Source organism: Nycticebus coucang, chromosome 4 (assembly GCF_027406575.1).
Source record: "Nycticebus coucang isolate mNycCou1 chromosome 4, mNycCou1.pri, whole genome shotgun sequence".
Taxonomy (NCBI): Eukaryota; Metazoa; Chordata; class Mammalia; order Primates; family Lorisidae; genus Nycticebus; species Nycticebus coucang.
The window spans coordinates 99843829-99856917 of NC_069783.1; the positions used below are offsets into that span (position 1 = coordinate 99843829).

The window sequence follows — 13089 nt, forward strand, 5'->3', positions numbered from 1 at the left end:
CCACGAGACAGGGAGGAAGCCAACCACATTTGTGAGTTCATAATGATGCTTTTTAGAAAGTTGTCTCTGAAAGACTGAAGGTCTCCCCTTATTGAAAAACTGCCTTACCAGGCACAGTGGCTCAAGCCTGTAAACCTAACACTTTGAGAGGCCGAGGTGGATAGACTATCTCCAGGGGTCCTCAAACTTTTTAAATAGGGGGTCAGTTCACTATCCCTCAGACTGTTGGAGGACCAGACTATAGTTTTAAAAAAAACTATGAACAAATTTCTATGCACACTGCACGTACCTTATTTTGAAGTAAAAAAAACAAAATGGGAATAAATACAATCACACCACCGCATGTGGCCCGCGTGCCGTAGTTTGAGGACCCCTGATAAGCTCAGGAGTTTGAGATCAGCCTGAACAAGAGCAGGACTGGGTCTCTACTAAAAATAGAAACCTATGCAACAGATACAGGTTGGTATCTAAGGAATACCTGGGCGTGGTGGCAGGCACCTGTGGTCCCAGCTCCTCGAGAGGCTGCAGAAAGAGGATTGCTGGAGCCCAAGAGTTTGAGGCTGCTGTAAGCTATGATGCCACAGCACTCTAACCAGGGTGACAGAGTAAGATTCTATCTCAAAAAAAAAAGAAAGAAAGAAAAAGAAAAACTGCCTCATCTTGCCTCTTGATACAACATACTTAAGGGATAACCAACTATACTAGTTAATGAAAAGTTTCACTGCAAAGAACCATTCCTGATATAGGTGGAGTATCCGTACCTCAAATGCTTGGGATCAGAAGTGTTTCAGATTGTGGATTTTTGAATATTTACATATACTCAATGAGATATCCTGAGACAGGACCCAAGTATAAACATGAAATTCATTTATGTCTTATATATATCTTACTCACATAGCCTGAAGATAATTTTATGCCTTTTTAATAACTTTGTGCGTGAAGAAAAACTTTGTGTCAAATACTTATGTGGGGAATTTTCTAGGTATGATAACATGACAATGCTCAAAAAGTTGCAGACTTTGGAGCATTTTGGATTTTTGGATTAGAGCTAAAGAAGGAATGGACAGAAACAGAAGCATCACCCTTTGGCAGCCCCTAAGACTGAATAGATACGGGTAACGTCATCACCAGCTATTAAAGAGAGATGAAAAGGCGGTATGCATCCCCTGACAGACGAACCCATCACTGTGACACAGTCTTGCCTCCCCGCAAAATGGGCAAATAAAAAAAAAAATCTTTGATCTCCTAATTACCCATTTTCAGGAAATACAGAGGTTAGAGTAGCATAATAAAAAATACTCTGGGATGAAATCACCAAAATCCAGACTGTGGGAAGCTGTGCAAAAAAAAAAAAAAAATCACCTAATTCCTTTAGGGATAAAATTTTTTAAAAATAAGTAAGTGGGGGGCAGTGCCTGTGGCTCAAAGGGGTAGGGCGCTGGCCCCATATGCCGAAGGTGGCGGGTTCAAACCCAGCTCCCGCCAAAAACTGCAAAAAAAATAAAAAATAAAAATAAGAAGGTAGGGGAACCTAAAGATAAATTAAATTTAACAGATCAACCAATTGCGATTTACAGGCCTTATTTGGAACTGATTCAAACAAACTGAAAAATAAACATACAAACACGTCAACAGAAGTGTATCTATGCTTATATCTCTCTAGTACATACAACGGAGAAATGACATGTCTAGATACACATGGTAATATTAAGGAATTACTGTCAATTCTTTTAGGTATGTAATAGTATTGCGATTTTCTTTCTTTTTTTTTTTTTTTGTAGAGACAGAGTCTCACCTTATCGCCCTTGGTAGAGTGCCGTGGCGTCACACAGCTCACAGCAACCTCCAACTCCAGGGCCCAGGCGATTCTCCTGACTCAGCCTCCCGAGCAGAGTATTGCGATTTTCTTAAGTGTAACTTAGAAACAAATATTAAAATATCTGCAGAAGAAATTCTATAATGGCTGGCATTTGCTTCAAAATGATCGACCACAGGGAATGAATGGTATTTAAACAAAATGACAATGCCTGACACTGGCTGATGGCCAGCAGCAGGTTCTTTATGCTTTTCTCGTTCCTAGGAATGTTGTTTATGTATGTTTTCCATAACAAAAAAAAAATCCCATAAAAAACCATAGAAAATAATAAAAAATTCTTCATTTTTTTGCAGAAAAGGTGACTAGAGTAAGAATTTTTTCTTTGAAAAGTAAAAATCTGTGCTATCAAGCCATGAAAAGACCAGAGGAAACTTACATGCAAATGACTAAGTAAAAGAAGCCAATACAATAAGGTCACAAGCCCTGTGATTCTTACTGCACGACATTCTGGAAAACGCAAAAATGATGGCTCAGCGCCCATAGCTCAGTGGCTAGGGTGCTGGCCACATATACCAGGGCTGGAGGGTTCGAACCCAGCCTAGGCCTGCTAAACAACAATGACAACTACAATAAAAAAATACCTGGGCATTGTGGCAGGGGCCTGTAGTCCCAGCTACTTGGGAGGCTGAGGCAAGAGAATCACTTAAGCCTAAGACTTTGAGGTTGCTGTGAGCTGTGACGCCACTGCACTGTACTGAGGGTGACATAGTGAGACTCTGTCTCTACAAAAAAACAACAAACTACAGTGATGGCACAAAGATCGGGGGCTGTGGGGAGGAATAATGAACACGTAGAGAATGGGGGATGTTTAGGGCAGTGAAACCGCTCTGTGCGATGCCATAATGGAATAAACTATAGACTGTGGGTGACAGTGATGTGCCAACGTAGCCCCATCAACTGTGACCAAGGCACCACTGTCCTGGGGAATGGGGTGGGCAAAGTGTCTATAGAAACTCTCTGCACTTTCCCTTCAATTTTGCTCTGAACCTAAAAACTGTTCCAAAAAATAAGGTCTTTTTTTTTTTTTTTTTAACAAAGTAAAAATTACGAAGTGTACATTAACTAGTCCATGATCTGAATTTTTTTATCATGAGAAAACGTGTTTATACTCATCATTATGAAATGAGCTGTCTATGCAAAAACTCTCTAAGGTTAAAATACACCAGTGTTAAAATGGACCCCAGTAACATAAACGTGTGCACTGATTCCAGCATGAGCCACCCGTGCCTGAAAGAAAATACCCCCAGGTGACATCACTAATGTTAATAGCTCTGATTCTTCATTTCGATAAGGCAGTACTAGTGAAAGCTGTACAAAAACAGCCAAAGCCCCCTTTTTCAAGGAGAAGGCTACTAAACACTTTTTGGTGGGATGGAATGACAGGAAATAAAAAACAAAATTATGGATATAACACTGAAGGCTCCCCATCTAGAAATACTCAACTCCTTCTTAGAATGAAGAGCAAAAACTATCAAATGAAAAACTCACCCAGATGGGAAAAATCTTATAAGGAAGCTTTAAGGAGTTTTACTTCTAAAGTTATTTATTTAAAAAAATTTTCCCAGCTGGGCGTGGTGGCTCATACCTATAATTCTAGCACTCTGGGAGGCTAAGACGGGAGGATCCCTGGAGCTCAGAAGTTGGGACCAGCCTAAAGAAGAGTGAGACCCTGTCTCCACTAAAATAGAAAAAACTAGCTGTAAGCTGTGGTGGCTATATGCCTGTAGTCCCAGCTACTGGGGAGGCTGAGGCAGGAGGATTGCTTGAGTCCAGGAGTTTGAGGTTGCTGTGAGTTATGATGATGCCATAGCACTCTAGCCTGGGCAAAGTCAGACAAAGGAAAAAGAATTTTCTCACTAGAGCCACCTTCAAGCTCCACTTTTAACATGAATAAAATGACTTATCACTAACCCTGTGTTCACAGAACAACCAAAGGGGATGCTAGCACATGCTGCTAATGCACTCCCCAGGAGTGCTTCCAGCACAGCTACAATCCCAGGCTCTAGGCTGGGCATTCACAGAGATCGCCTGGAAGGGTGGTGTCCCACAGCCAGCCTCCTTACCCAGCCCCCCGGGGCCTGCCAGCAGAAACTCCTGCCTCCCTATCCTCTTGACGATGGGCCGCTTCTCCTCACTGCAGTAGGGAAACAGGTCCTGGGAGACACCCGAGCTGTAGTTCAGGATGATGTACTGAGTGGACAGGGCCAGGCACAGGAAGTGTCCGTCCACAGCCACAGCGAAGGGCTGCTCTGGTGTTGACACCTCCTTGACGATCTGCACCCGATCCTCATACACCAGAAACATCTGGATGGTTCTGCGTTTAACAGGAATAATGCAAACCTCCACGCAGAACGGGTCCCCGCTCACGGGGTTCTCGTTCAGAGTGAAGGTGGATGCTCCTTTGATGCGGGCCCCTGAGGGGACGGGCTCCAGGCTCAGCATGTTGGCCAGGGTGATGGAGTTGTCACACAGCACCAGCAGCCTGTTGAGAGCCGAGGCCGCCCGCAGCTCATTCACGGGCTTCTTGAAACCCAGGTGTCTGTGCAGCTGCTTGGTGGCCGTGAACGTGGCAGTCCCAGTGGGCACAGGCTTCTCCTCCAGCAGAAAGTGGTAGATGAAGCCGTCGTTGGTGCCCACGTACAGGTCCCTGCCGCAGCACTCCACGCACTCTATGCTGACACACTCCTTGCCGGCCACCAGCAGCTCCCGCTCCACGGCACAGACCAGCGTGAAGGCCTTGATGTTCATCATGTCTACTGGGTGATTTCTGGGAAGAGACAGATGAAATAAAATTAATTTTAGAGGAACAAGGAGAAACACGTCAGACTGTAATAAAGACATGCTGACTCACGTATCATCTCCACTACAGAAAAGCATTAGACACTGTTAAAAATAAATGGAAAAGATTTCTCCATTGTCCTCCCCGATTAGACAACTGGGAGACCTAAGCAGAAAATCACACATGTACACACAAATATACACACACACAGGCATGCACACACGCATGTGCTGGTGATCACACCATCATGCTCCTTTCCATACTTCCCTGGAGCTTCCTCACACTTCCCTGGAGACTCACCCACAGACAACATAACAAAGAGTTTCAGAAAAGGGCAGAAACGGGTGGCGCTTGTGGCTCAAGGAGTAGGGCGCCAGCCCCATGTATCAGAGGTGGTGTGTTCAAACCCAGCCCTGGCCAAAAACTGCAAAAAAAAAAAAAATGGGCAGAAACAACCCTCATTAATGTTCTCGAGTATCTACAGCTTTCTGAACATGCGTTCAAGTCAATGGCAGGACACAACTATAGAATCCTGCCAGAAACACTAAGGCAGGAACCATGTCTTGAATTCCTTGGTATTCTCCCCAGCAGGACATGTGTGTTGGCCCCAGATCCAGAATAAATATGGCTCATGTCAAGTAGCAAAGGTGCATCTCAGATCTCCTGAGTCTTTCAGGTGCCAGGAGAACCATTTGGTAGATTTGTTAGATAGGAACCCTGACTTCTGACCCTGCCTCTAAGGAGCACTCTGGTTTCCCACTCCATTCAGAGGCAGCAGACCAGGCAGACAGCCTCTCCTGACTGCTCAGGACCTGGAGGCAGAATCACAGGCACAGACGCTGTGACAGGAGCTGGGGAGAGGACTGCGGAGGATGATGGGAGTCACAGGGACACACTGGCTGGCCTGCAACAGAAAGCCTTCCCCTCACTGCAAGCTATGCAAAAATGGAACGGGGTTGTGTCATGAGAGGTTAAATTCCTTAATCTTTTGAGGCATTCCAGAAAAGGCAGGAAGACCTCTCAGAAATATTTGAGAAAGATTCATGCATTAGAGAAGGGGAAGGATCAGATAACCTCTCCAGTGCCTTTTAATTCAAAAGATTTTAGAACTCTACAGTTTCTCATACACCCCTTTATAGTGGGGCAATGGGAAGACTCCAGCCCCCAGGCAGGAAGGTACCCCAGGTCTGGGGATGAGGACATATTAGTCCCACCTGTCTTTTCCCATCACTTGAGCAAAATTACCTGGAGCTATCGTCAGAACATTTGTGTCTCCCCTAAAATTATGTGTTGAAATTTAATCCCCAGGATGGTGGTGCAGGAAGGTAGGGCATTGGGAGGTACCTGGGCTATGGGGGTAGAGCCCTCATGGATGGGATGAGTGCCTTATCAAAGAGGCCCAAGGGAGCTCCTTGACCCCTTCCACCATGGGAGGAGGCAGGTGGAAAGCTCTAAGAGGATGAGCCCTCACCAGGTACTAAACCTGCCGAGTTGCTATCACTTTCCAGCCTCTAGGACTGTGAGCAATCCGTTCCTATTGTTTGTAAATTACCTAGTTTATGGTAGTTTGTTATAGCAGCCCAAACAAACTAAGATACTTGCTTTTTTCCAGCCTTAGTGTCTTCATCTATATTATATCTAATGTCCTCTGCATAATAACGACACCTAATTCATAGATGGTTTGAGGAGTGGGTAAATAGGCTCCTGTAAAATGCTTACTATTTAGCATTTTGCACACAGCACTCAATACAAGCATCTGATCTCATTATTAACGCTGGGATTCCCTCCCATCCTTTCTCCCTCCCGGTACTACTGCAGTTGTTCCCTTCCCAAGCTGCGCATGTCTTCTGTCCTCAGATAGGGGCAACCTGATCACGTCCTCTGCATGACAGTGCTGGGCAGAACATGCTCTTATGCACTGCTCCCATCCCCAGGCATCTCTACTCTCAGTTACCAGGGCTCATCTTAGCAGAAACTATGGAAAAACTAGGGAGAGTAAGGAAGAAGGCTCCAAAGACTCCACCAGAAGGAATCATGCCCACCTATCTTGGGGCTCAGGAACTTCCCAAATCCCTGGGAAAGCGGTGACGGCCCCTAGGAGGCTTCCACAAATGGTCTCTGGCACAAATAATTCTTTAACAGCATCATCTATCTATCCTGACGATCATAATCACTCAAACACACCTAGACAATATTTTTTCCTCCATTTAAATGCTAATAAATAAAATGCAGATATGTGAAATATAGACTTAAAGACATCTAAGTTAGTGAAATTAAAGTAATAGAAAAATATAACACTTTTTTCTTCATTGATTGATCAATCAGGGCTGTCTTTTAAATGGCAGGAAAAATTATTCTGCTCTTTAAAATATAAATTGTGTCTCTCCATTGGTGGAAGGAATAGACAAACTTTGGGCACCTACAATCAAACTCTTATATAAATTCTTAAGAGCATATTGTCCGTAATTCTAGCCTCTACCTTTAGTTAGCATATCTCTATGCCAAACATGTTGTGGTAAAGAATATTATAGAAAGAATCAAACACCATAGTTAGTCTAAGTCCTTGGCTGGGCAGAGAAGAGGAGCCAAGAGGGACTTGTAAGAAAAGCATGTGGTTTATTAAAAGGTCACAACTCTATAATATTTAAAAGGAAATGCAGTATTGTTTTATTATCTGATAACTATAGTTAGATATTCAAGCCTTGTTAAAGTTAAACTTCCTACAAGGTCTTTAAATTAAATATCTGTTTTAAAAATTAAATGAAACTGGGTGCAGTGGCTCACCCCTATAATCCCAGCACTTTGGAAGGCTCAGGTGGGAGGATCACTTGTAGTCAAGGAGTTTGAGACCAGCCAGGCCAACATAAAGAGATCCCATTTCTAAAAAAATAAAAAAGAAATTAGCCACACATGGGTGGCACACACCTGTGTCCCAGCCATTCGGGAGGTGAGGCAGGAGGATTGCTTGAGCCCGGGAATTTGAGGTTATAGTGCACTATGAGCATACCACTGTAGTCTAAGCCTGAACAACAAAGTGAGAGCCGGTCTCTAAAATAACAGTAATGATAATAAAATTAAACGGTAAAGCAGAATTATGTGGAGGTAAAGGAAAGCTGACCACATGATATACTAGCATTTAAAAACTTTACTCATTCTTTTAAGCAGTGGGAAAATTCTCTCCACGATCTAGTTCAATAATATATTTATACAGATAAAATATGAACCATAAAAAGATACTGTAGGCCACACCTCTGCATTTTCATTATATCCAACTAACCCAGGTTTGGATCAGAGAGAAAGCAATACAGTAATAAAAAGTTTCTCGGGTGGCACCTGTGGCTCAGTGAGTAGGGCACTGGCCCCATATACCAAGGGTGGCGGGTTCAAACCCATCCCTGGCCAAACTGCAACAAAAAAATGGCCAGGCGTTGTGGCGGGCGCCTGTAGTCCCAGCTGCTTGGGAGGCTGAGGCAAGAGAATCGCCTAAGCCCAAGAGCTGGAGGTTGCTGTGAGCCATGTGACATCATGGCACTCTACCAGAGGGCGGTACAGTGAGACTCTGTCTCTACAAAAAAAAAAAAGTTTCTCTCAGGTGTACAATTATACTTTTACTATATGATCAAACTGATCTAAAACTAAAACTTTGTGTTAGCATTTCACCTTAAAAACATGTTGATAGTTTAAAAGATCAACTTTGTTTTTTAGAGACACAGTCTTGCGCTATTGCTCAGACTAGAGTGTACTGGAGTGATTATAGCTCACTACAGCCTTGAACTTCTGGACTCAAGGGATGCCCCTGTCTCAGCCTCCCAAGTAGCTGCGACTACTGGGATGTGCCACCATGTCCAGCTAAAAGACTGACATTTTATTGTTTTCTCAAAATTTCAAAATAAATACCTAGTGACAGAAGAGAATGAAAAATGGCAGCATATTCCAGGACCATATTTAAATAAATATTACACATGCAGCAAGCACTTCTCAGGGTACAATAAAATAAAATAAATTATATGGTCCCATTTCCCAAAAGTCTCCCAGTCTTGCTAAGGAAATACAACTAGAAAAGTAAACAAGTAACAGTAAAAAGCAATAGGTGCAAAAGGCCAAAAATAAAAACTCTAGTAATGATTTACTATCAAATGAAAAATACACACATTGTCATTTTAAACATCCTGCTGCTGTACATAACGAGAATCAAAGTCAGTGTCTTCGAAAATGCTATCATTTTCAAATATTAGTATAAAATACTAATCCTTTTTTTTTTTTAAGACAGAGTCACCGTGGGTAGAGTGCCCTGGCCTCATAGCTCACTGCAACCTCAAACTCCTAGGTTTGAGAGATCCTCTTGCCTCAGTCTCCTGAGTACCTGGGACTATAGGCACCTGCCACAATGCCCAGCTAGTTTTTTCTTTTTCTTTTTTTTTAGTAGAGATGGGGTCTTGCTCTTGCTTAGGCTGGTCTCAAACTCCTAAGCTCCGGCACCCGCCTTGGCCTCCCAAAGTGCTAGGATTATGGGCGTGAGACACCCACGGCTCCTGGCCCTGTGGCCACTGTGAAAAGAACTTGTCATTTTTGGCATCTTCCCGTAGATTCCTCAGTAAATTTCCTGAACCTCAAATCAAAAACAATTCCATTCTTTCTGGCTATACAGGGACTGGACACAACAGACTATGATACTACCTGTTTCAAGAAGTTTGTGTTCTTTACTTGAAGACCTGTTACACATAGAAGCACGTAGTCTTCTATGGGCCCCCACAGCACACAGCGGCTCTGGATGAGCATATGAGCCATACAGAGCCCTAAGTGCTCATGGACACTGTCCCACAGGGCAGGCACCGCATCCAGGTGGTTCTCCTAGCAGATCCTACTAAACATTTGGGGATCACATAATTCCAATTTCACACAATAAATGTTCCTAAGAATTAAAAAGAAAAGAGGGAACCTACCTTACTTTATGTTATGAAGCCAGTATAAAGTATAATTTTGATATTTAAATCAGATAAGGATACAGAAAAAAAGGAAAACCATAGATCTGGTCAACATGTATATGGAGGTGGTCAACATAAGGAACTAAGCCTACTGTACTGATACGGACCTATGGTACATGAAAATTAGGTCAATGTACAGAGGTGGTCAGCTATGGAGGTTCTACTGTATTAGCACACTGAATCAACCAATATATGTTTAAAAATATAATATGGTGCCCGTGGCTCAGTGTGGAGGGCACAGGCCACATACACCGAGGCTGGCAGGTTCGAACCCGGCCTGGGCCACCTAAAACAACAATGGCAACTACAACAAAAAAATAAAATAGCCTGGCATTGCGGTATGCACCTGTAGTTCCAGCTGCATGGAAGGCTGAGGCAAGAGAATTGCTTTAGCCCAAGAGTCTGAGGTTGCTGTGAGCTGTGACGCCACAGCACTCTATCCAGAATGACAGCTTGAGACTCTGTCTCAAATAAATAAATAAAATAAAAATACAATATGGCTATGTTGAGATGTAATATTGGTTTAAGGGAATAAAATCTTGTTAGTTTAGTTTACCACATTTATAAATTAAACAAATTATTATTATTTCAATAGATGCAGAAAAAGCATTAAATAGAATTCACATCCTTTCATGATAAAAACTTACAGTGTATTATCCTTCGATCTAAAGCAAACAAAAATCCCAACAGCAAAATTTTAAAATCATTCCCTTTAAAACAAGACAAGAATGCTTGTTATTACCATCTGTTATGGGCTAAAATGAGACACCCCCTGGAAACACACTGTGGCCTAAACCCCAGTACCTGTGAATGTAGCCTTCTGTGGACATAGGGCCCCACGGAGGACCAAATGAAGATGAGGAAATTAGGGTGGGCCCTAATCCTATATGACTGTGTCCTTATAAAAAGGGGGAAACTGCACCCGCAGACAGACACACAGAGAAAACACACCAAAGACACAGGGAGAGGCTGGGGATCTAGAAGTCAAGGAAAGCCTGAAACGACCAGAAACTCGGAGAGAGGCAGGAACAGATTCTCCCTCATAGCCCTCGGAGAAACCCTGATCTCAGATTCCCACCCTCCAGAACTGTGAAATAGTAGAAGTTTCTCTTGCCCAAGGCACCCAGTTCATAATACTTTGTTATTCCAACACTAGAAAATTAACACACCGTATGGGGAGCCTTTGCCAGGACAATAAAATAAAGAAAAGAAGAATAGTTATAAAGAGTTAAAAACAAAGATAAAATTGTACTTATTCATAGATGATGTTACCTTGTACATAGAAGCCCATGAAAAATCTATTTAAAATAGTTTAACTTAAAAAAAATACCAAAGTCATCTCTATTTCTATAAACAGTTAAAAACTTTAATCTGATGTCGGACATGAAGGAAAACCTAAATTATAAGCTCAGCAGGATTTTTTGCTGAAATTGGCAAGCTGGTTGTAAGGTTTAGAAATCAAAGGACCGGGGCGGAGCCTGTGGCTCAGCGGGTAGGGCGCCGGCCCCATATGCCGAGGGTGGCGGGTTCAAACCCAGCCCCAGCCAAACTGCAACAAAAAAATAGCCGGGCGTTGTGGTGGGCGCCTGTAGTCCCAGCTATTTGGGAGGCTGAGTCAAGAGAATCGCCTAAGCCCAAGGATTTGGAGGTTGCTGTGAGCTGTGACACCCCAGCACTCTACCGAGGGCAATAAGGTGAGACTCTGTCTCTACAAAAAAAAAAAAAAAGAAATCAAAGGACCTAGAATAAAAAAAAAAAAAAATCTTGAAAATGAAGACAAAACTGAAAGACCTATACTAAATGATTTCAGAAATTGTTATAAAGCTATAATAATTAAGCCATACAAAGATAAACAAATAGGACAAGCCTCGACTGAGAGAAAAATTTATAATACATATATGTACGTGGCTAATGACATATCCAGAATGTGTAAAAAGTACAAACCAATAATAAAAAGGCAAACATTTTTTTAAATGGGCAAATAGCTCATATAGACAATTTATATTTAATCACTAAGAAGGCAAAAAGATGCTAAATGACCAATAAGAGTATGTGTAAACAACAAATAACATGAAAAAATGCTCACCATCATTAGTCACCAGAGAAGTTTATTTTAAGTCACAATGATGTATCACTTCCCAACTACTAGAATGCCTACCATCTTTTTATTAAGACTAACACCACCAAATGTTAATGAGGATATATTACAGAACAACTAGAAATCTCATACTCTCTTGGAAGGAGTATAAAATGTCATTCTCACTTTGGACATTTGTTTGGCAGGTTTGTAAATAAAGTTAAATATGTATACACGCATCTAGTTATGCCACGCGGAGTCTTTCCATTTCTCTTAGGTATTCATAGCCCCAAAAATACTTGCACAAGATATGTATGGCAGCCTTATTCTTAACAACCCAAAGCAGGAAACAGTTCAGCTTTGCCTGTTTACTTGGACCCATTTAATCATGGTAAATTTATACAATGCAATACTGCTTAGAAATAAAAAAGGAATAAGCCACTGATAAAGGCAACAAAGGTAATACAGGTGGATAACTCTCAAAAAGACTGAGTAAAAGCATGCACATGCTGTGCATTTCCATTTATATGAACTTCAAAAGTAAGCAACACTAATCCACAGCAACAGAAATCAGAACAGCATTTACTTTGGAAAGGATGGCGTGACTAAGTGGAAAGGGACACAGGGAACTTTCTGGGGAACAGAAATAGACTACATCTTGTCTTAGGTATTGGTTAAGCAGGAATATGGATTTCTCAAAATCCACTAAGTGGTGCACTTAATGTTTTATGTATTTGATTATAAGGAAATTATATTTTACAATAAAAAGAAAGTGACTCATAACTGACCTAGAGGGGAAAAATGCCATTCCAGTACAATTTCTAACAGGTATGGGGGAGTGCCTATGTAACTCAATCAGCACATTCTGAATAAAACACAGGGGGCAAAGAAAGACCAAAAAAGCAAGAGACTTCTGAAGAGGATATGGTCAGGATGCTTAATACAAAAGATATAATATCAACACAAAGCTATGATAATTAAGTTAATGTGTGGGACAGGTAGGAGGCTAGAACAAGAGAACATTGGACCATATGTGCATGGAGACTTGGAACCTGGCCAGGGCAGCCCTGCACATGGTGGGGTGCACGCGGTATACTGTGCACAGATATGTGCTCACTAAACAGTGTCTTGGATATCCATGGAGAGGGCATAAAAGAAACTGGATTTCAGCCTTACACCATGTACTGAAATTATTGCAGGTGACTGAGATTCTTAAATATGGAAAGCAGAACCTTACCTTAGAACTTTGAAAAGAAAATGTAGAAAATATGTTCATGACCTTGGGGTAGGGGAGAATTCCTAAAATAAGCTATTAAAAAAGCACGAATCCCAAGGAAAAAAAGATAAATTCTTCCACATTAAAATGCTTAAC

The 13089-nt window shown here is 42.0% G+C and overlaps 1 protein-coding gene across 6 annotated transcripts in view; it reads right to left on the minus strand.

Annotated features, from left to right (window-relative positions):
- The window catches only part of TGFBRAP1 (transforming growth factor beta receptor associated protein 1), a 68086-nt gene that overhangs the window by 43255 nt on the left and 11742 nt on the right, over nucleotides 1-13089 (minus strand). For 3 of the 6 annotated variants that reach the window (XM_053588922.1, XM_053588923.1, XM_053588921.1), the window contains one exon: nucleotides 3940-4643. In XM_053588922.1, coding sequence (XP_053444897.1) covers nucleotides 3940-4627 — 688 coding nt within the window. In that variant the 5' untranslated portion in view covers nucleotides 4628-4643. Of the gene's footprint in view, nucleotides 1-3939; nucleotides 4644-4955; nucleotides 5080-7439; nucleotides 7517-13089 lie in introns of those variants that run through there. The other 3 variants (XM_053588920.1, XM_053588919.1, XM_053588924.1) reach the window with 2 other exon arrangements.